General features: G+C 48.2%; 1 protein-coding gene across 1 annotated transcript in view; it reads left to right on the top strand.

Annotated features, from left to right (window-relative positions):
- The first annotated feature begins 1053 nt into the window (after positions 1-1053).
- The window catches only part of lama1 (laminin, alpha 1), a 470787-nt gene continuing 448633 nt past the window's right edge, over positions 1054-23207 (top strand). The window contains exon 1 of the mRNA XM_072468337.1: positions 1054-1442. Within this exon, the coding sequence (XP_072324438.1) occupies positions 1355-1442 (88 nt within the window). The 5' untranslated portion in view covers positions 1054-1354. The remainder of the gene's footprint in view (positions 1443-23207) is intronic.

Genomic DNA, 23207 nt, shown 5'->3' with positions numbered 1-23207 from the left:
AGATTACATATAACATACAGTGCAGAACCCACTTAAGCCCTCACTTCCACCCTATCCCCGTAACCCAATAACCCCTCCTAACCTTTTTGGTCACTAAGGGCAATTTATCATGGCCAATCCACCTAACCTGCACATCTTTGGACTGTGGGGGGGAAACCGGAGCACCCGGAGGAAACCCACGCAGACACTGGGAGAACATGCAGACTCCGCACAGACAGAGTGACCCAGTGGACCCTGGCACTGTGAAACCACAGTGCTAACCACTGTGCTGCCCACTTGAAGAAGTTCAAACTTCTTCACTGAGTCATCCAGGTTATTTTTTCTAAATATTAAAAAAAAACTATATTAAGAGTTTTGCAACAAGAATACATTCATGTTTCGAATAATTCCGTCCATGAGACACTGGCTGTACCTAACTGCCTAAATCGGGTGCAAAATGGAACAAATTCCTGGGAAGATTGCACTGTGCAATATTAGCAGGAGAAATTCCAATTCTATTTTAACCCAGTTGTTAAACTGTTTACATAATGAGGGGGGGGGGGGGGTATTAGCTCTGCTGCAATAAAATTCCCTGGGATTGCAGTCATTCCATGGGTCCTTCTGTTAATATCACAAGAGAGCATTTTCACCTCGTGGATCTGACAATGTCAGTCGTAGCTAACAACCTTTAATTATTAAAAAAAATAGATATAATTACATGGGAGGACGAGGCAGGTAATTCTGAATATAAAGGAATAACTCAAACATGCCATGAATAGGCAGCGAGTTAAGTTGGTTCAGGATGCGGTTTCTTTGTGTCTCGTTTAGTAAGCTTTGATGTGTTTTAATGCTATTTGCATGTTACGAAGCGTCTCTCAGAGCCTTTATGTGAGAGGAGGGGAGGGGGTGGTGGAAGAATGCTGAACCGATCCTTTAATCTCTATTGTCCAAACTTTAAACGTCTCTTTACACAAGAGAGCTGAATATACCATAGGCACAGATGGGACGGGGGGGAACGTGGGGGAGAAGAGAGATCAAACTAGTTGACAAAACTCAACACCTTGACAGACAAAAGTGAATAAGTAAATAAATGCACGATTGCCGGGTGGTGCAAATGAGATGCACCGCGGTGAGGGGAAGCAAATGCAAAAGATAGGAGCAAGGGACAGCGGGTGCTCCACTGGACTTCCCTGCGAGGCAAGTGGTGTGGGCCAAAAGATGCAACTTTTGGAAGGAGGCAGTCGGAGACAAAGTTTCTGAGGACAGTTTGAGGGGGGAGGCGAGAGTCAGTCTGCGGCCCGGGAGAGAGAGGAGGAGGAGAGGGAGATCGTGTGGGCGGAGAGGACAGAGTCAGCTCCGGGTGAAGGCCGGGAGAATGGGAGCGCTGCTGCTGTCCGTGTGGTCTCTGAGCTGGTTGCTGTGGCTGCCTCTCCTGAGTGACCCTGTGCAAGCGGAGCAGAGAGGTAAGAGCAACACACACACACACGCAGAATTGGTGAAATAAAAATTCAGAGCAAAAGGTGACAGGAGGTGAGAGAACAAAAAAAAAGAGAGATACAGGTGAGGGGAGGGAGAGGGGCAAATTAATCACCATTCAAAAAAAAAGAAAAGTTGACTGGAAATCCATGAGGTACAGATAGTCGGGAAAAAGCGTGTGAGGTGATTCGGAGCATCCAGGGGCACGACGACCCGGAGAAAGTCGCTCATCTGGCCCCCGCGGAACAATAGCAGCGAATGCTGACCCCACTCTCCAGATGGATGAGCGAGTGATGTGAGTGAGCGAGTGCCCTGGCTGCCCAGGGTTTGTCCACTTCGTTCTCTGCCTGTCCTTTGATTCCAGCATTCTTAACATTCGCAGCCTTGTCCTGCCCTGGTCTGGGAAGGTAGGGTTTGGGTGAGAGTTTTTGATCCTTGTGAAAGTTCTCTTTTGAGAGGGAAAAAACCCAACCCTCTCCCCCCCCCCCCCCCCCCCATCGCCCTTTATCTCTGGCAGCAGGGGACTGCTTTTGGAGACATGTGCGCCTGCTGAGCTGCGCTTGTCCATGTTGCACCCTCCTGAAGATGGTAAAACACCACAGACCCTTTGGTCACAAGCCTTTCCTTTATTCCTTCTGCACCAGCATGAATGTGAAAATAACAATTTTGTTTCCAGCTCGATGCCCTAACTTTGATTCATCCACATTATATGGCAAAAAAAATGTAAAATTTAAAGTGATAATACTTTGGGGGAAAATATTCCAACCAGAAAATAGACCGGTCGGGTTTTTAAAAAAAGATTCCCTCGGATATCCTACCAACAAAGAACAGGAGTAGGCCATTTGGCCCCTAGAGCCTGCCCCGACACTTCGTATTATCGCGACTCATCTGATAGTTTAAATAAAATTTAGAGTACCCAATTCATTTTTTCCAATTAAGGGGCAATTTAGTGTGGCCAATCCACCTCCACGGCACATGGAACATGCAGTGCAGAAGGAGGCCATTCAGCCCATTGAAACAGCACCAACGCACTTAAGCCCTCACTTCCACCCTATCCCCCTAACCCAATAACTCCTAACCTTTTTGGACACTAAGGGCAATTTATCAATCCACCTAACCTGCACATCTTTGGACTGTGGGAGGAAACTGGAGCACCCGGAGGAAACCCACGCAGAAATGGAGAGAATGTGCCCATGGGGCATAGACTCCGCACAGACAGTGACCCAGCAGGGAATCAAACCTGGGACCCTGGTGCTGTGAAGCCACAGTGCTAACCTCTATGCTACTGTGCTGCCCCAACATCTGCCACATCTTTGGGTTGGGGTGAAACCCACGCAAACGCGGGGAGAATGTGTAAATTCCACACGGACAGTGACCCAGAGCCGGGATCAAACCTGGGACCTCGGTGCTGTGAGGCAGCAGTGCTAACCACTGCGCCACTGTGCTGCCCTGGCTGATTTGATAGTAACCTCAAATCTGCATCCTGCCTACCCCCCGACATCTTATCACCCGCTTGCTTACCAAGAATCTATCCACCTCTGCCGTAAAAATATCCAAAGACTGTGCTTCCACCAACTTTTCAGGAAGAGTCCCAAAGACTCAAGACCCTCAGTCAAAAAAAATTCACCTCATCACCGTTTTAAATGGGCGACCCCTTATTTTTAAACAGTGGCTCCTTGTTCTAGATTCTCCCACAGGAGGAAGTTTCCTCTCCATATCCATCCTGTCCAAGAGCCCTCAGCATCTTACATGCTTCAATCAATACTGCAACATCATTGTAGTTTTTAACAGCAAAAAAGGTGTTGGGCAGTTTTCTTGCATTTGTCTTTTGCTTATCATTTCTGTTTTGACATCTCCCTGATGGAACCTGGAGTGGTCAGTCTGACCCTGCAAGGTTCAGGACTCTGGGCCGTGCAGCCAAAGGAACTTCATTCAAACATGCTCAGCTTGCCAGATTCCTGACCCTCCCTCAGTCATTCAGTCAATCTCTTAACTGTCCTTTGGTGTTTTACTATCGGGGAAGGATGAGGAAAAATTCATACATGGATGTGAAACTCAATTTTTGATCCAAGATGACAGCAGAGACCAGGCATCTCTAATCCCCTCTCAACATTCACTCTCCTCCCCCTATAAATAAATGCACAACATTGTCAGTGTGTGCGTGATTTTAATACAATCGAAAATCATTCACTTTTGTGTTCACAGTCCCATTTCTGACACGAATTTTAACTAGGCGACATTGTTGACACCAAGGTCTGTTCCAGGTTCCTAACTGAATGATGTTTTAACTATTTGAAGTTGATGATAGTTGTATTAATAACTAAACGATTAAGCATTTTCCATAACTCATTATGAAATATTTGACGTGTATTAAATGTATTTAATCTTACTCATGGGATCATGGTTACTGAACAAGCTTGGTTTCAACTTGAAGCCCTGTGAGATGAAGGAGTGTCTCCCCACAGGCACTTTGCTCTCCAACTGTGATCGGTGGGTGGCCATTGCATTCACATTCCAAATAACTGCCCAGTCAGTTTGTTAGGTTGCCTCAGGTTCACAGGCTTTGCCCCAATTTTCAAAGCTGCTCAATTAATCTCAAACCAGTGACTTGATTTGCTGAAAGCAGGACACTGCGGATGCTGGGGCTCTGAACTGAAAACGGAAAGTGCTGGAAAAAAAATCAGCAGGTCTGGCAGCATCCGTAGTTCCAGTTCCGAAGAAGTCACATTTGGACTCCGTTTCTCTTCCCCACAGATGCTGCCCAGCCTGCTGAGTTGTATCGGCACTTTCTGTTTCGATTCAGTTTTACAAATGTGAGCTCGACTTTGCTTCAAGCATCGAAGCACTCAGGAGACATTATTCACTCACAGATAAAAAGGACGAGCAGTTGAGTCCTTGTTTTGGGGAATTTGTATGCGACAACAGGACAAGTGGAGTTGAAATGAAAATCGCTTATTGTCACAAGTAGGCTTCAAATGAAGTTCCTGTGAAAAGCCCCTAGTCGCCACATTCCGGCGCCTGTTCGGGGAGGCTGTTATAGGAATTGAACCATGCTGCTGGTCTGCCTTAAAAGCCAGCGATTTAGCCCAGTGTGCTATCATAGAATTTACAGTGCAGAAGGAGGCCATTCGGCCCATTGAGTCTGCACCGGCCCTTACAAAGAGCACCTTACTGATGCCCATGTATCTACCCTATCCCCATAACCAGTAACCCAGTAACTCCCCCGTTAACATTTTTTGGTCACTAAGGGCAATTTAGCATGGCCAATTCACCTAACCCGCACATCTTTGGACTGTGGGAGGAAACCCATGCAGACATGGGGAGAACGTGCAGACTCCGCACAGACAGTGACCCTGCAGGGGCAGTGGTTCATATCCCACCATGGTAATTTTTATAAATTCTGAACTGAAAACTACCCCTAGCAATGGCGACGAGGAAATGATCATCCACTGTCATAAAAGTCCAGCTTGTGCACTCATGTATTTTAGTGAAGGAGATTTGCTCTCCTTACCTGGTCTGGCCTACATTTGACTCTGCAGCAGCTGCCCTCTGAAATGGCCGAGGAAGCCACTCAGTTCACGGACAAATGATTGTCTTGTCAGTGATGTATTGAACAAATAAATGAAAAGAATCCAATGTGCATCCTGAGGAATATTAACAAAGCTTCACGTTTCTTCGGTCCATGGAGCACTCTTGTTATCAGATATTCGAATGTCTCCTGGTTATTGGACAGAAACAGGCGATGGGGAAACTGATTCTCTCTGAGCCTTTTTGGTATTTCCAACAACCAACCTTTCTTACATTCCTGAGGCATCTGGCCTCAAGATGTCCACCTTTAAACTGCACCTGGCTGTTCTGGTACCGGTTTAAAAAGAAGCGCTACAATCCTTCCTTATTCCTAATCCACGCGGCGGCGTGGAGTGAATAAAATGCAACAGAACGATTCAAATTGCAGTGCACCATATGGAGATTTTGCATAGGTTTCAACAGCTGTTTGCATTTATAGAGCACTCCTAGTGTCTCAGATTACTTTTAAATTATGGGTGAACATACCATGGGTGGCAGGGAGAGAATGGATAGATTATAGTTAGGGGCTGGGTTGAAAGATTGATTCAAGGGAAAAGTGTCCCATCGGCCTTCGAAGGCAGGGAGGAAGAAAGGTGAACTTGGGAGAGGTTTGGCTGAGGAGCAGTTAAAGATTATGGATCTGTGTGGTTGGGGAGTGCCAGATACGAAGCTTACAAATTGAAGCAGTTCACCGAGTTAGGGTGGCTGCGGCCGCAGGTATTTGGAGATCCGTACATGGATCTTGGGACTGATTTATAATGACTTGGGAGTCAAAGGAGGGATGAGAATGAGTGAGTGGACGTGCTAGCGTTTAAGTGGGCAAGCTCATGGGCAGTCGCATTCAGAGTGTGTTGCGATCTCTCCGCATTGTCAGTGAGGAGGTTGGCCAGGGGTCCCTTAAGGAAATCCAATCACGGGGTGAAGGCGACGATAACAGACGAAAGGCAAAAGTGGGAGACGGTGATATTGCAAATGTGGAAGAAAGAAATTTGGTTGCAAGAATGCAAGTGATATAAACTCGGTTCGGGATTAAGCATAAAACTGGCTGAATTTAGCCCAAGGTGGTAGTCACGGAGGTTAAAGGAGTTAAGGACAGAGGCACATAGTTGATGGTGTGAAGTGCAAAAATGAAGCTGGATATAAAGCTGAAAAGAAGACTTGCATTTATATGAGGTTTTTCATGAAGACTGAGGAGTCTCAACGCATTTTACAGCCAATGCAGTGCTTTGAAGTGTAGTCAAAGTGTACTTTGAAGTGTAATGTAGGAAATGCCGCAGCCACTCTGTACAGCTACCCTCCACAAACAGCAGTGTGATAATTTACAGATGATCGGTTTAGGTGGTGTTGATTGAGAGATAAATATTTGCCAGGATGTTGCGGGTAATTTCCCTGCTCTTTGAAATACGCCGTAGGATCATTCACAGCCACCTGAATGGCAGACGGTCTTTCAAACGTCTCACCTGAAAGATGGGTAAAGTTGGGGGAAGTTTTGACTGGTCCAAGACTTTAATGTTAGCCAGCCTATGGTCTTCCATATGGAAGACCACTCCCTATGCCTTTTTATATGACAGTGGCTCTCAAAACTGTAAACATCTTGATTTGTCAATTGGGCTCTCAGAACCCTATATCATCTGCTCCCGTTGACTTACCTCACTGGCAACCCACATCCATTGCACTTCGACTTTTAGATCTGTGCTCCTGATTAACGCATAGGCCTGTAAAATCATCTTTAGTCCTATACTTGCACCTGAGATTTTAAGAAATCTTTCTGCTCTGTGGAAATCGGACTGATGTCTTTGAGAGTGAAAACCTAGCTGATAGGTTGCAGATTTGAACTGTTAACCTTTTCCATTCTGAATGGTATTTCCTGCTGGAAGAATGTGCGGTTTTTGCTACAGAGCATTGATTTTCCATCTGTCTGCAAAGAAATGACCCAGTCCTTACAACTAAAAAATAGCCCCATATTTAAAGAATGTTACAAGTGGGGGAATAAAATGGTTCTAAACTCACCACGTAGTGGCAGTCCTTCTGACCAAGTGTTTGAGACTGGGCGCTGAAACCTTTGCTTTCGGTGGAGTAGTAAGGGATTTTGGAAGCCAAATCTAGGTTTAAAATGGTGTTTCTGATCATTTGCTCTGATTTCCTTCGGCATAATTCACCAAGTATTGGAATGAAAATTGCAAACAGTGCAAATCGAGTTTCCACAATCTTCAAAAGTGATTTACAGTCATTCCAAATGGCATTACTGACGGGTGGTGGGTTGCCCTTGTAAAATGCTGAAACACATCGTCGGCTGTATTAATCAAACTACAAAAATTACCGCTTTTAAATATATCAGGGAATATCTTTTAAAAAGCAGAATTTCTGGGATTAAAAAAAAAGACTTTTGGAAATGCTGCCCGATTACGCTGGCTCATGCCACATTTCACAATTGGCAACGTGTAAATGCAGAACAAGGCCAGGAAATTCGGGGGGGGGGGGGGGGAGTACTTTTCAAAATGGCCACAATTTACACCAGAATCACCAATCTCACCCAAAGCGGAAACACAAGCCCATTATGTTTCAGATCTTGGATTTCAAAACATTGCAGGAGTGATGGCTTCCCGATTTTATTCCAGTTAATTCTGAGAATTTTGGGTGGTGTACAAGGCGGTGTGGCAGTTAAATCGGGGATCCGGGACGACGACTCAGAGAAGAGGTCAGGAGGGACGTACCTTTCCGCCCTTTCCCTCCCAGGTTGGCTGCCATCTCCGCTAGATAATAATAATCTTTTATTGTCACACGTATGCAGTTACTATGAAAAGGCCCTAGTCGCCACCTTCCGGAGCCTGTTCATAGAGGAATTGAACCCGCGCTTGCTGGCCTTGTTCTGCATAAACCAGCTGTCTAGCCCACTGAGCTAAACTGGTCATTTGCCAGTTGGAAGGTTGGGCTCATAGCAAAGTCATAGGAGGGAAATCACAGCTGCTATTTATAGTCGAGACTTTCAACAAAGATCCTCTCCACCTGATTTTACTTCCACATCACCAACAAATCAATGTTTTTTCTTTAGCTGAATCTAGGCCATAGTTTCTCCAGCCATGGTATAAAAGTTCCTGTTCTACAGAAGGTTACCTTAGTTAACATCACACCAGCAAAGGGGCAGCACGGTGGCGCAGTGGTTAGCACTGCTGCCTCATGGCGCCGAGGTCCCAGGTTCGATCCCGGCTCTGGGTCACTGTCCGTGTGGAGTTTGCACATTCTCCCCGTGTTTGCGTGGGTTTCGCCCCCACAACCCAAAGATGTGCAGGCTAGGTGGATTGGCCATGCTTAATTGGCCCTTAATTGGAAACAAATTATGAAACAGAGCATCACGCAAGCCACACCAACCTTTTTTCCAAAGCAGCCTGACCTGGTGGTAAGTGAGTGAGTGCAGTTGATAAAGACGGTTGAAGGACATAGACTAATAGGATAGAGACTGGGTCAGAGATTGGGCTGATGCAGTTCTTTTTGAAAATAAATTTAGAGTACCCAATTGGTTTTTTTCCAAATTAAGGGCAATTTAGTGTGGCCAATCCACCTACCCTGCACATTTTTGTGTTTTGGGGGCGAAGCCCACGCAAACACGGGGAGAATGTGCAAACTCCACACGGATAGTGACCCGTGGCCAGTAGTGAACCTGGGTCCTCAGCGCCATAAGGCAGCAGAGCTAACCACTGCGCCATTGTGCTGCCCTAGGGCAAATGCAGTTCAATGTCGAAAAATGTGAAGTGATAGATTAGGAAAAAGAAATAAAGACTCAGCAATGTAAGATGCAAGAGAGCAGAGGAATCGTATTGTGCAGATATCCACCTCTTCCTCCATGTGCCATGCCCGAGGAGGGCATTGGCAACCATGGACTTCCATTGAAATGATCCAGGTTTCTGTTGGTGCAGATACACGGACCCTTAAAAAGGTGGAGCACGGGACCATAAAAATAGAGAACTAAACCCTTGGTGTGTCTAGAAGTATAGAATGCAAAGGGAAGGATATTGGCATTTTACAGACCACAATTAGACTATTTGGAATTACTGTGCGGATTTGTGCACCCTCAAAGAGAAATGATGTCGAAGTGACATAAATGGTGCATTGTAATTTCACCACTGAGGGCAGAATTAGGAAAAGGGACATGGGAAGTTTGGGCTTTTTCACTAATGCAACAAAGAGTGATCATATAATCAACAGTGCAGAAGAAGGCCATTCAGTCCATCGAGTCTGCACCGGCCCTTTGAAAGAGCATCCTACTCAAGCCCATGCCTCCATCCTATCCCAGTAACCCCACCTAACCTTTTTGGACACTAAGGGCAATTTAGCATGGCCAATCCACCTAACCTGCACATCTTTGGACTGTGGGAGGAAACCAGAGCACCCAGAGGAAACCCACGCAGACACAGGGAGAACGTGCAGACTCTGCACAGACAGTGACCCAAGCCAGGAATCGAACCTGGGATCCTGGAGCTGTGAAGCAACCGTGCTAACCACTGTGCTACTGTGCTGCCCGTGTTGAGTACGTGGGATAATTTTTACATGTGTAGGAGAGTCTGCGTGCTTGGGAGAGTCTCTATGTGCGTAGGAGTGTCTGTCAGGGGTGGCACGGTGGTGCAGTAGTTAGCACTGCTGCCTCACAGCGCTGAGGATCCGGGTTTGCTCCTGGCCTCGAGCCAATGTCTGGATCGAGTTTGCAATTTGCCCCGTGTCTGCGTGGGTCTCACCCCACAACCCAAAGATTTGCAGGGCAGTTGGATTGACCACACTAAATTGCCCCTTAATTGAAAAAAAAAAATTAGACACACAAAATTAATTTTTAAAAAGAGTGTCTGTTGTGCGTGGGAGAGTTTGTGAGTGTCGGAGACTCTGTACTTGGGTAAGAGAGTCAGCTTGCGTAGCAGAGTCTGTCCTTGCACGGGAGAGTCTGCATGTGGGTATAGAATCTGAACATGCTTGGGAGAGTCTGGTTGCATTGAAGGGTCTGTATGAGAGGGGGAGTCCGTGCACGCGTAGCAGTCTTTGCTTGCGGGGGAGAGTCTGTGTGCGCGGGAGAGATTCAGTGCGTGGGGGAGAGTCTGCGCATGCGGGGGAGAATCTATGTGTGCGGGATTGTGCATGTGGGGGAGAGTCTGCATACGGGGGAAGGGTCTGTACGTGCGAGGGAGAGTCTGCGTGTGCGGGAGAGATTCAATGCGTGCGGGGAAGAGTGTGCGTTTGGGGGAGAGTCTGTACATGCGAGGGAGAGTCTGCGTGCAGGGGAGAGTCTGCGTGTGCAGGAGAGATTCAATACGTGTGGGGAAGAGTCTGTGTGTGCGGGGGAGAGTCTGCACGTGCGGGGGAGAGTCTGCGTGCAGGGGAGAGTCTGCGTGTGCAGGAGAGATTCAATACGTGTGGGGAAGAGTCTGTGTGTGCGGGGGAGAGTTTGCACATGCAGTGGAGAGTCTGCGTGCAGGGGCGAATCTGCGTGTGCAGGGGAGAGTTTGAGCATGTGGGGGAGAGTCTGCATGCGGGGGAGAGTCTGTACGTGCGGGGGAGAGTCTGCGTGTGCAGGGGAGAGTCTGCGTGCAGGGGAGAGTCTGTGCGTGTGGGGGAGAGTCTGCATGCGGGGGAGAATCTGTGCAGGGGAGAGTCTGAATGTGGGGGAGAGTGTGTGTACGGGGAGCGTCTGTGCATTTGGGGGAGAGTCTGTGTGTGGGAGAGAGTCTGCGTGCAGGGGAGAGTCTGCGTGTGCGGGAGCGATTCAGTTTGTGTGCGGGAGAGTTTGTGCATGTGGGGGAAAATGTGTGAGCGGGGGAGAGTTTGTGCATGTGGGGGAGAATCTGCATGCGGGGGAGAGTCTGTGCATGCGGGGGAGAGTCTGCATGCGGGGGAGAGTCTGTACGTGCAGGGTAGAGTCTGCGTGCGGGGGAGAGTCTGCGTGCGCGGGGGAGAGTCTGTGCGTGCGGGAGAGAGTTTACATGCGGGGGAGAGTCTGCGTGTAGGGGAGAGTCTGTGCGTTGTAGCTAACTTTGGTTGACTCTTAATTCGTAATTTGCTCTGTTTCTATAATCTTTGCTCTAGAGTCGCCAGATATCTTTATGATACCGCCACAAGGTTCAAGTTCAAGTAATGATCAATAACTCAACACACCAATTAGTAAGATTCAAATCAAAACACATTTATTATATACAGTAAGTCACTACTTATGCATATAACTCTACTTTCTAGACTTTCTATCACTAAAAGGCCTATACTTAGCTTCGGACTGGCCCACCAGGTCAGGGGAACAAATGGCCTTTCGTTCAGGTCCTGAGTCTGCAGGATTCAAAAGCTGGTATGGACTGGTAGCTCGGAGCGCCTATCTCGTAGCGAGCGTTGACTGGAGACTTACTTGGTTGGTGCGGCAACTGGGCAGTTCACTCTCAGGGGTTGATTCGCGTTGTTGAGTGACCCTGCCAAGAAGACCGATTTGAACTTGGGGACTTTACTTTATAGTCCCCAGGGGCTTCCCACCCTTCGGGGCGGACCACGTACCTGGTTCCAAGTGATTGGACTGCGTTCCGATCACTGGGATCGATTTCCCCAATACTGGAGTTGTTCCCTGATCGCTGGGCGGTCCCCAAGTGTCCGTTGACCTTCCTTTGTCTTGGCTCCTGCTGGCGCCGAGGAGTCTGGCTTGGCCTTATTCACCTGAAGTGTTTCAATTGTGCCCGGGGATCGCTCATTAGTATGCAGATGGCTGCTGGTTTCAGTGCTGTCTGGGCTTTTGCAAGTTCTAATACACAGGATTTCTGCACTTGCTAGTTTTTGCCTGTGTTGGCTGAATTTCCCTGTAGTCTTTGCGGTTCTCCATTTTAAGTCGGGAAGTGGCCAACCCAGATGGCTACAGCGTGCGTGGGAAAGGCTGCATGCGGGAGAGAGTCTGCTTGCTTGGGGGAGAGTCTGTGTGTGTTGGGGAGAGTCTGTGTGTACGGGGGAGAGTCTGTGTGTTTGGGGGAGAGTCTGTGTGTGCAGGAGAGAATCTGTATCAGGGTGGGTCTGCGTGCGGGGGAGAGTCTGTGTGTGAGTAGGGGAGAGTCTGCTCGTGCGGGGGAGAGTTTGCTAGTGGGGGAGAGTCTGTGTGTTTGGGGGAGAGTCTGTGTGTGCGGGAAAGAATCTGTATCAGGGTGGGTCTGCATGCGGGGGAGAGTCTGTGTGTGCAGGGGAGAGTTTGCTAGTGGGGGAGAGTCTGTGTGTGCAGGGGAGAGTCTGTGCATGCGGGGAGAATCTGCGCGTGCGGGGAGAATCTGTGCATGTGGGGGAGAGTCTGCATGCAGGTGAGAGTCTGTGCGTGTGGGGGAGAGTCTGCATGCGGGGGAGAGTCTGCATGCGGGGGAGAGTCTATGCGTGTGGGGAGTGTTTATGTGTGGGGGAGAGTCTGTGCATGCGGGGGAGAGCCTACGTGTGGGGGAGAGTCTGTGCATGCGAGGGAGAGTATGTGTGGGGGAGAGTGTGCGTGCTGGGGAGAATGTGTGTGAGGGGGAGCGTATGTGCATGCGGGGGAGAGTCTGCTTGTGGGGGAGAGTCTACATGGGGGGGAGAGTCTCTGCGTGCTGGGGAGAGTATGTGTGGGGGAGAGTCTGTGCGTGCTGGGGAGAGTCTGTGCATGCGGGGGAGAGTCTGCTTGTGGGGGAAAGTCTGTGTGTGAGGGGGAAGGCGTGAATGCGAGAGTGTGTGTGTGTGAGTGAATCTGTATGAGCGCATGCATGTACGTGCATTGCATAATCTGTTGAATGCCGACGTAGGAAAACCTTTATAAATTTTACATACCAAATGTTATTAATGAGTATTACAGAAACATAAATAGCTCTTGGCATATGTGGTTCAGTGATTAGAATTGGGCTTTTAGCCAGTTGGCACCCGCTCCCCGCCCATTGCTTAAATTTATTGACATTCCCGTCTCCTGTAGTGTGCCCTCATGACTAATTTGCCTAATCCAAACTAACAGGTTAATTGTACCATCTATCCTTCTCACAATACAGCAAATTAATCTGAACACAGAGTTTCAGGTGGGGCTGGAGCAGTGCCTGTACAGACTCAGAATCACTTCCTAACATTTACATTCTCTATTCCTGTGGCTGTGCAACCGTGATCCTATTTTATCCACTGTGGGCTGGATTCTCTGCCGGCAGGATGCTCCGGTTTGCCAGCAGCCCGGAGGTTTCCTGACGGCATGGAGCTGCCCCACAATGGGAAACCCCACTGACCAGCCGGCGTAACGGAGCATTCCGCGGGTAGGGAGAAACAGAAATGTGGCGCACGGAGAGTCCAGCCCTCCATTTTTGCTGTGCCCTGTGCTGTTGGCTTTAGGAACCTCATTCATTCTGCGTTGTGTCCTACAACGGCAACTTGTAGATCTAACTTGTAGATCTTGTAGATTGGAATAAAATTATGAAAACGCTCAGCAAGCCCAGCAGAATCCTGTGGACATCAGCCTGAAATGCTGGGCGCGATCTAACCAAAATAAAACAGTGTCATTCTGGGTGGGAATAGGCTGGAGCCGCGGGTACGACCCCTCTATCTATCGGTACTCTGTCTTGTTTACGTGCCCCAACGGGAAACGCCCTGCCGAGGCCGCACTTTACTGTGGTTCATGCACTGAGGAGGTCCGACAAGCAGAGTTTCTCAGTGCAGGAAGGGATCAGGGCGACATTTTCTAAATGGTGCTCCGATCTCACGACCGCCTGATGCAACCCCTGGACCCCCCCCCCCAATGCCCCACTCAACTGCCGGGGGGTCCTCGGGCAGCACGGTAGCACAAGTGGATAGCACTGTGGCTTCACAGCGCCAGGGTCCCAGGTTCGATTCCCCGCTGGGTCACTGTCTGTGCGGAGTCTGCACGTTCTCCCCGTGTCTGCGTGGGTTTCCTCCGGGTGCTCCGGTTTCCTCCCACAGTCCAAAGACGTGCAGGTTAGGTGGATTGGCCATGCTAAAAATTGCCCGTAGTGTCCATAAGGGTTGGGAGGGGTTATTGGGTTGCGGGGATAGGGTGGAAGTGAGGGATTAATGTGGGTCGGTGCAGACTCGATGGGCCGAATGGCCTCCTTCTGCACTGTATGTTCTATGTAATCTATGTAAAACCCCGCACCCTGCCACCTGTGGGCATGTAACACCCAGTGGCAGTGCCACCCAGGTACCTGGGTGGCACCAGCAGTGCCACCTTGCCCAGAAGCCGACCACCCGGGGGCCTTCGATCGTCTGGTGCTGTTCCACCTGGTCTCTGTGGGGTGAAGGGCGCCCGGCTGGACTCCTCTGTGAGGCTGGGAGATGCCGCGTGGATCCAGCAAAGGCAGAGGGAAGTCGGCTTCTAAACTGACTTCCCTCTAGGAGGCTGCATCCCACCCATTGTGGGCGGGATCCAGATTGTGATGCCTTCTCGTGAGGCATGCCGATTGTCAGGAATGCCGGGGGAGGCCTCTCTCGGCATCTATCGGCCACTTCGCGCCACCGTTTGGGCTCAACGCAGCTTGTAAATTGCGCCTGTTAACTCTATTTCTCCCTACAGATGCTGTCAGGCCTGCTGAGAATTTCTGACATCTTCTGTTTTGCTTTCATATTTCCAGTATCACGGAATCATTTTGGCTTTTTATTTTCACATATATATGGCACCTTTTTAAAAAACATATTTTTATTGTTAGTTTCCAGCTTTTACAGAGTAACAGCTCAATCTATGGCGTACCTGGTATTTATGTATAAAGTCGCTTCTTATTTACAGAGATATTTACATGTGGTTTCCCCTTCTGCCTTTCCCCTCTCCCCTCCGATATGGCACCTTTCATGTAATAAAACATCCCAAAGGCATTTCCTTTAAGTAATGGGAGCAGGAGTCGGCCATTTGGCCCTTTGAGCCTGCTCAGACATTCAATAAGATCATGGCCGATCTGATTGTGATCTTAATTCCACTTGTCTGCCCGCTCCCATAACCCTTAACTTCCTTGTAAATCCACAGTCTATCTAACTCAGTCTTCGGTATCCTCACTGACCCAACCCTCCACTGGTCTCTGCGGAAGAGAATTCCAAAGATTAATGATCCCCTGAGAGAAGAAATTGGATTGATTTATTGTCACGTGTACCGAGGTACAGTGAAAAGTATTTTTCTGCGAGCGGCTCAACAGATCATTAAATACATGGGAAGAAAAGGGAATAACAGAAAATACATAATAGGGCAACACAACATATACAATGTAACTACATAAGCACTGGCATCGGATGAAGCATACAGGGTGTAGTGTTAATGAGGTCAGACCATAAGAGGGTCATTCAGGAGTCTGGTAACAGCGGGGAAGAAGCTGTTTTTGAGTCTGTTCGTGCGTGTTCTCAGACTTTTGTATCTCTCCTCATCTTCGTCTCAAATTGCTCTCTGTCTCTCTCTCTGTCTCTCTCTCTCTGCCCTCCATCCCCGCAGTTCTGTATTCCCCCACGAGGGAAGATACACTTGCAGCATCAACGCCATTGAGTCCCCTCACAATCTTACATGTTTGAATAAGACAGCAAGCTTCGGTCAGAGAGGGAGGTTTTGAGGGGCAATCTGAAAGGAGGAATAAAAGAGGCGGACAGGGGCAGCGAGTGAGGTCCTGGAGCATTAAAATGTCCAGTGGAAGTAATGTCATTCAACTGATTTTAAAAAAAAATTCAAATTAAGGGGCAATCTAGCGTGGCCAATCCACCTAGCCTGCACATCTTTGTGTTGTGGGGGCGAAACCCACGCAAACACGGGGAGAATGTGCAAACTCCACACGGACAGTGACCCAGAGCCGGGATCGAACCCGGGTCCTTGGCGATGTAAGGCAGCAGTGCTAACCATACTGATCCCTGAAAGTTGCCACTCAGGTTGAGAGGGTTGTTAAGAAGGCGTACGGTGTGTTAGCTTTTATTGGTAGAGGGATTGAGTTTCGGAGCCATGAGGCCATGTTGCAGCTGTACAAAACTCTGGTGCGGCCGCATTTGGAGTATTGCGTGCAATTCTGGTCGCCGCATTATAGGAAGGATGTGGAAGCGTTGGAAAGGGTGCAGAGGAGATTTACCAGAATGTTGCCTGGTATGGAGGGAAGATCTTATGAGGAAAGGCTGAGGGACTTGAGGCTGTTTTCGTTAGAGAGAAGAAGGTTAAGAGATGACTTAACTGAGGCATACAAGATGATCAGAGGATTGGATAGGGTGGTCAGTGAGAGCCTTTTTCCTCGGATGGTGATGGCTAGCACAAGGGGACATAGCTTTAAATTGAGGGTAGATAGATATAGGACAGATGTCAGAGGTAGGTTCTTTACCCAGAGAGTAGTAAGGGCGTGGAATGCCCTGCCTGCAACAGTCGTGGACTCGCCAACACTAAGGGCATTCGAATGATCATTGGATAGACATATGGACGATAAGGGAATAGTGTAGATGGGCTTTAGAGTGGTTTCACAGGTCCGCACAACATCGAGGGCCGAAGGGCTTGTACTGCGCTGTAATGTTCTATTCTATTCTACTGCCCATCGTGCCGCCCAAGTCATTACTTTTTGAGCACATTAAATGACACCTGGTCAGCCCAGGTTCCCTATCAATCCAGGTCATTTTCAGTTTGATAACCCCATTACAAAGAACAAAGAACAAAGAAATGTACAGCACAGGAACAGGCCCTTCGGCCCTCCAAGCCCGTGCCGACCATACTGCCCGACTAAACTACAATCTTCTACACTTCCTGGGTCCGTATCCTTCTATTCCCATCCTATTCATATATTTGTCAAGATGCCCCTTAAATGTCCCTATCGTCCCTGCTTCCACTACCTCCTCCGGTAGTGAGTTCCAGGCACCCACTACCCTCTGCGTAAAAAACTTGCCTCGTACATCTACTCTAAACCTTGCCCCTCTCACCTTAAACCTATGCCCCCTAGTAATTGACCCCTCTACCCTGGGGAAAAGCCTCTGACTATCCACTCTGTCTATGCCCCTCATAATTTTGTATACCTCTATCAGGTCGCCCCTCAACCTCCTTCGTTCCAGTGAGAACAAACCGAGTTTATTCAATCGCTCCTCATAGCTTATGCCCTCCATACCAGGCAACATTCTGGTAAATCTCTTCTGCACCCTCTCTAAAGCCTCCACATCCTTCTGGTAGTGTGGCGACCAGAATTGAACGCTATACTCCAAGTGTGGCCTAACTAAGGTTCTATACAGCTGCAACATGACTTGCCAATTCTTATACTCAATGCCCCGGCCAATGAAGGCAAGCATGCCGTATGCCTTCTTGACTACCTTCTCCACCTGTGTTGCCCCTTTCAATGACCTGTGGACCTGTACTCCTAGATCTCTTTGACTTTCAATACTCTTGAGGGTTCTACCATTCACTGTATATTCCCTACCTGCATTAGCCCTTCCAAAATGCATTACCTCACATTTGTCCGGATTAAACTCCATCTGCCATCTCTCCGCCCAAGTCTCCAGACAATCTAAATCCTGCTGTATCCTCAGACAGTCCTCATCGCTATCCGCAATTCCACCAACCTTTGTGTCGTCTGCAAACTTACTAATCAGACCAGTTACATTTTCCACCAAATCATTTATATATACTACAAAGAGCAAAGGTCCCAGCACTGATCCCTGTGGAACACCACTGGTCACAGCCCTCCAATTAGAAAAGCATCCCTCCATTGCTACCCTCTGCCTTCTATGGCCTAGCCAGTTCTGTATCCACCTTGCCAGTTCACCCCTGATCCCGTGTGACTTCGCCTTTTGTACTAGTCTACCATGAGGGACCTTGTCAAAGGCATTACTGAAGTCCATATAGACAACATCTACTGCCCTACCTGCATCAATCATCTTAGTGACCTCCTCGAAAAACTCTATCAAGTTAGTGAGACACGACCTCCCCTTCACAAAACCGTGCTGCCTCTCACTAATACGTCCATTTGCTTCCAAATGGGAGTAGATCCTGTCTCGAAGAATTCTCTCCAGTAATTTCCCTACCACTGAAGTAAGGCTCACCGGCCTGTAGTTCCCGGGATTATCCTTGCTACCCTTCTTAAACAGAGGAACAACATTGGCTATTCTCCAGTCCTCCGGGACACCCCCTGAAGACAGCGAGGATCCAAAGATTTCTGTCAAGGCCTCAGCAATTTCCTCTCCAGCCTCCTTCAGTATTCTGGGGTAGATCCCATCAGGCCCTGGGTACTTATCTACCTTAATATTTTTTAAGACACCCAACACCTCGTCTTTTTGGATCACAATGTGACCCAGGCTATCTACACCCCCTTCTCCAGACTCAACATCTACCAATTCCTTCTCTTTGGTGAATACTGATGCAAAGTATTCATTTAGTACCTCGCCCATTTCCTCTGGCTCCACACATAGATTCCCTTGCCTATCCTTCAGTGGGCCAACCCTTTCCCTGGCTACCCTCTTGCTTTTTATGTACGTGTAAAAAGCCTTGGGATTTTCCTTAACCCTATTTGCCAATGACTTTTCATGACCCCTTCTAGCCCTCCTGACTCCTTGCTTAAGTTCCTTCCTACTTTCCTTATATGCCACACAGGCTTCGTCTGTTCCCAGCCTTTTAGCCCTGACAAATGCCTCCTTTTTCTTTTTGACGAGGCCTACAATATCACTCGTCATCCAAGGTTCCCGAAAATTGCCGTATTTATCTTTCTTCCTCACAGGAACATGCCTGTCCTGTATTCCTTTCAACTGATACTTGAAAGCCTCCCACATGTCAGATGTTGATTTGCCCTCAAACATCCGCCCCCAATCTATGTTCTTCAGTTCCCGCCTAATATTGTTATAATTAGCCTTCCCCCAATTTAGCACATTCATCCTCGGACCACTCTTATCCTTGTCCACCAGTACTTTAAAACTTACTGAATTGTGGTCACTGTTACCGAAATGCTCCCCTACTGAAACATCTACCACCTGGCCGGGCTCATTCCCCAATACCAGGTCCAGTACCGCCCCTTCCCTAGTTGGACTGTTTACATATTGTTTTAAGAAGCCCTCCTGGATGCTCCTTACAAACTCCGCCGCGTCTAAGCCCCTGGCACTAAGTGAGTCCCAGTCAATATTGGGGAAGTTGAAGTCTCCCATCACCACAACCCTGTTGTTTTTACTCTTTTCCAAAATCTGTCTACCTATCTGCTCCTCTATCTCCCGCTGGCTGTTGGGAGGCCTGTAGTAAACCCCCAACATTGTGACTGCACCCTTCTTATTCCTGATCTCTACCCATATAGCCTCACTGCCCTCTGAGGTGTCCTCTCGCAGTATAGCTGTGATATTCTCCTGAACAAGTAGCGCAACTCCGCCTCCCCTTTTACATCCCCCTCTATCCCGCCTGAAACATCTAAATCCTGGAACGTTTAGCTGCCAATCCTGCCCTTCCCTCAACCAGGTCTCTGTAATGGCAACAACATCATAGTTCCAAGTAGTAATCCAAGCTCTAAGTTCATCTGCCTTACCCGTAATGCTCCTTGCATTAAAACATATGCACTTCAGGCCACCAGACCCGCTGTGTTCAGCAACTTCTCCCCGTCTGCTCTGCCTCAGAGCCACACTGTCCCTATTCCCTAGTTCTCCCTCAATGCTCTCACCTTCTGACCTATTGCTCCCGTGCCCACCCCCCTGCCATACTAGTTTAAACCCTCCCGTGTGACACTAGCAAACCTCGCGGCCAGGATATTTATGCCTCTCCGGTTTAGATGCAACCCGTCCATCTTATACAGGTCACACCTGCCCCGGAAGAGCTCCCAGTGGTCCAGATAACGGAAACCCTCCCTCCTACACCAGCTGTTTAGCCACGTGTTTGTCTGCTCTATCTTCCTATTTCTAGCCTCACTGGCACGTGGCACAGGGAGTAATCCCGAGATTACAACCCTCGAGGTCCTGTCTTTTAACTTTCTGCCTAGCTCCCTGAACTCCTGCTGCAGGACCTCATGCCCCTTCCTGCCTATGTCGTTAGTACCAATATGTACAACGACCTCTGCCTGTTTGCCCTCCCCCTTCAGGATTCCCTCTACCCGTTCGGAGACATCCTGGACCCTGGCACCAGGGAGGCAACATACCATCTTGGAGTTTCTTTCACGTCCACAGAAGCGCCTATCTGCCCCTGACTATAGAGTCCCCTATTACTATTACTCTTCTGCGCTTTGACCCTCCTTTCTGAACATCAGAGCCAGCCGTGGTGCCACTGCTCTGGCTGCTGCTGTTTTCCCCTGATAGGCTATCCCCCCCGACAGTATCCAAAGGGGTATATCTGTTCGAGAGGGGGACAACCACAGGGGATTCCTGCACTGACTGCCTGCCCTTTCTGGTGGTCACCCATTTCTCTGCCTGCACCTTGGGTGTGACCACATTTACATAACTGCGATCTATGACGCTTTCCGCCACCTGCATGCTCCTAAGTGCATCCAATTGCTGCTCCAACCGAACCATGCGGTCTGTGAGGAGCTGCAGTTGGGTGCACTCTCTGCAGATGAAGCCATCCGGGACGCTGGAAGCCTCCCGGACCTGCCACATCTCACAGTCAGAGCACAGCACCCCTCTAACTGACATTGCGTCAATTAATTAAAATTAAAATTTGTCTTTTTTTTAAAAATACTTTTTTTTTAAATTGCAAAGTTACTGTCAACTATCTGTTTCCTAGCACTAGATTTCTAATAGAAATGCGATAGCTAACTATAATACTCTCCGATCTCTGGCTTAGATATCCTCTAAATTATAATTAAGTTATTATGTTTAATTAGTTCCCAAATACTCAAATTTTTTTTTTAAAATTTAGGTTAGAATCCCAACCAGCCACTCAGGTCACAGCTTTTCTGTGATGTCACTTCAGTTTCCCCCGACACACACAATTTGAAAAAAGGTATAAATGTAAAAATCACTTACTTACCTTCTGAGTGTCTGAGATGTTCTCAGGTTCTCTCGCTGACAGAGACTGCTCCTCCACCTCCGATCCTTGACCTGCACAATGCTAATAATATAATAATATAATATGGCACTTACCTTACACCAATGGGTCTTATTATTAGGTTAGAGGAGGAGGGCGGGTGGGAGACACTACACGTGTAGTGTCTCGGGTTTCCTCTCCACCAGAATTTATTGGTTTGGGGGGGGGGGGGGGGGGGGGGGGACTTGCCAGAGGTCGAACTTCCGGTTCCCGCCTTATATAAAAACAAATAAAACAGAAAAGAAGAACAGACACGGGACCAGGCAAGGCTTTTTAAATTCACTACTCACCTCCAAGAAGACCTAGAGGCCTTCCAAGTTTGTGTTAAGTAATGGGTGAAGAGACATTCCAATTAGTTGTCTCATTTATGTTAAGGATCCAATAATTGACACTGATATGTAAAGGGGCTTCAGGTGGCCTTTGTGTCAGGTGATGTGATGTTAGAGTTTTGTGCAGAGTCTGTTAAAGTGAATTAAAGGTGTTTGTGGAAAAGGAGCAGAACCTTTGACTCTTTATATAACAGCAGCTAAACGTATAACAGTTTGGTGTCATGTACAAAAAAGGACTTTGTTTTTGGCCCAATTAACAAAACTATTTATGTTTATTGTCAATGCCTCAGGTCTAGCTGTAAACCATTAGTTACCTCCTCCCCTGCTGATGCAGCTCCACAGCTTTCTCTGCTTCGGCAGGGTAATCGGGCCATCCATGTTTGAGTGAAGAGTCATCGTTGGGAAGATCGGTCCTCCCCGCTAAAGTAGAATGGTATCCCGTACTTGGCCTTTAGGCTAGGATTAGACATGCAGCACTCCTCCATCTTGGAAAAACACATCTCAGAGTATTAAATGAGAAAAGACCAGCATACCCATTGACCTCCTTTATTCCCCGACCGTTTGTCACCTGATGAATTGTGCAGTTAACCTCCTCAGGAAACATAGTCAAAATGGAGCAGCTAATGAAGGCTCGCTTTTGGAGCTGGCTAGCTGATAATTTCTCCTCCGTTCAACATAGAGAATTTCTTTATAACCCAGGAACGCAATGACTTTTGATCAGTAACCCACAGCAGCGCAATCTTTTCTGAGGGATTAATTTCAATTTTGGTGGTGGGAGGGTGCAGAGGTGGTGGGTAAGTGATTCAGCCAATCAGGTGGCTATTAGCCAATCTCAACAGTGTCTGAGGTGTTCTCTGATTCAAGTGCAAATCTATTAGGATATTTGAGTTTTGAGTGGATGTGAAAACGTTTACTGTTATACTGGCTACAACTCGCCAAAGTCTTGGAACAAAAGCCATGAGAAAATCTTTGGACAGAATAGTCTAAATTATGCAGGCAAGGAAGTTTTTCTTATAATTGATGAAAAACAGCTTGATTCAGAATAATAACTTGCTTTCGCTGGCTTTGAAAGCAGACCAAGGCAGGCCAGCAGCACGGTTCAATTCCCATAACAGCCTCCCCGAACAGGCACTGGAATGTGGCGACTAGGGGCTTTTCACAGTAACTTCATTGAAGCCTACTTGTGACAATGAGCGATTTTCATTTCATTTCATATTCAGCATGTTAATAGGCAGACTAAAACAATGATCGCTATTATCTGCTCAATTCAGCTTTTCTGGTAACAAGAACAATATGAATTTATATAGCGCCTTAACATTGTGATGCACATCACAGGAGTCTGATTGGCTTAAAACATTGACTGCAAGCCAGCAAAGGTCATTCCCCTTCATTTGGTCTACGAGACGGGCCAGATTTAGCTCGTACAGCCGATCCCATTCCCGCGCTACCTGGATGCCTAGGCACCGAAAGCTTCCCCCCCTTCCCCCGGACCAGCCCGTTCCAGCCCTTTGCGGCTCTCAACGCAATTGCCAGTGGTTCTATGGCCAGTGCAAACAACAGCGGGGAGCGCGGGCATCCCTGCCTAATCCCCTGGTGCAGCCTAAAAAAGCCCGATGTCAGCTTGTTCGTCCGAACACTCGCCACGTACACGCCTGATACAGCAGCCTGACCCAGTCAATGAAGCCCCGCCCAAATCCAAACCGCCCCAGTACCCCCCACAGATAATCCCATCCCACCTGGTCAAATGCCTTCTCTGCGTCCATTACGACCACTACCTCTACGTCCCTACCCTCTGGGGGCATCATAATTACATTCAACAGCCTTCTTACGTTGGCCGCCAACTGCCTCCCCTTAACAAATCCCATCTGGTCCTCCCCAATCATGTCCTGAACGCAGTCTTCTATCCATGAGGACCAGATCTT

Source organism: Scyliorhinus torazame, chromosome 11, assembly GCF_047496885.1.
Source record: "Scyliorhinus torazame isolate Kashiwa2021f chromosome 11, sScyTor2.1, whole genome shotgun sequence".
Classification (NCBI taxonomy): Eukaryota; Metazoa; Chordata; class Chondrichthyes; order Carcharhiniformes; family Scyliorhinidae; genus Scyliorhinus; species Scyliorhinus torazame.
The sequence above is the reverse complement of the archived record's forward strand: the minus strand, read 5'-3'. Positions and strand labels throughout refer to the sequence as shown.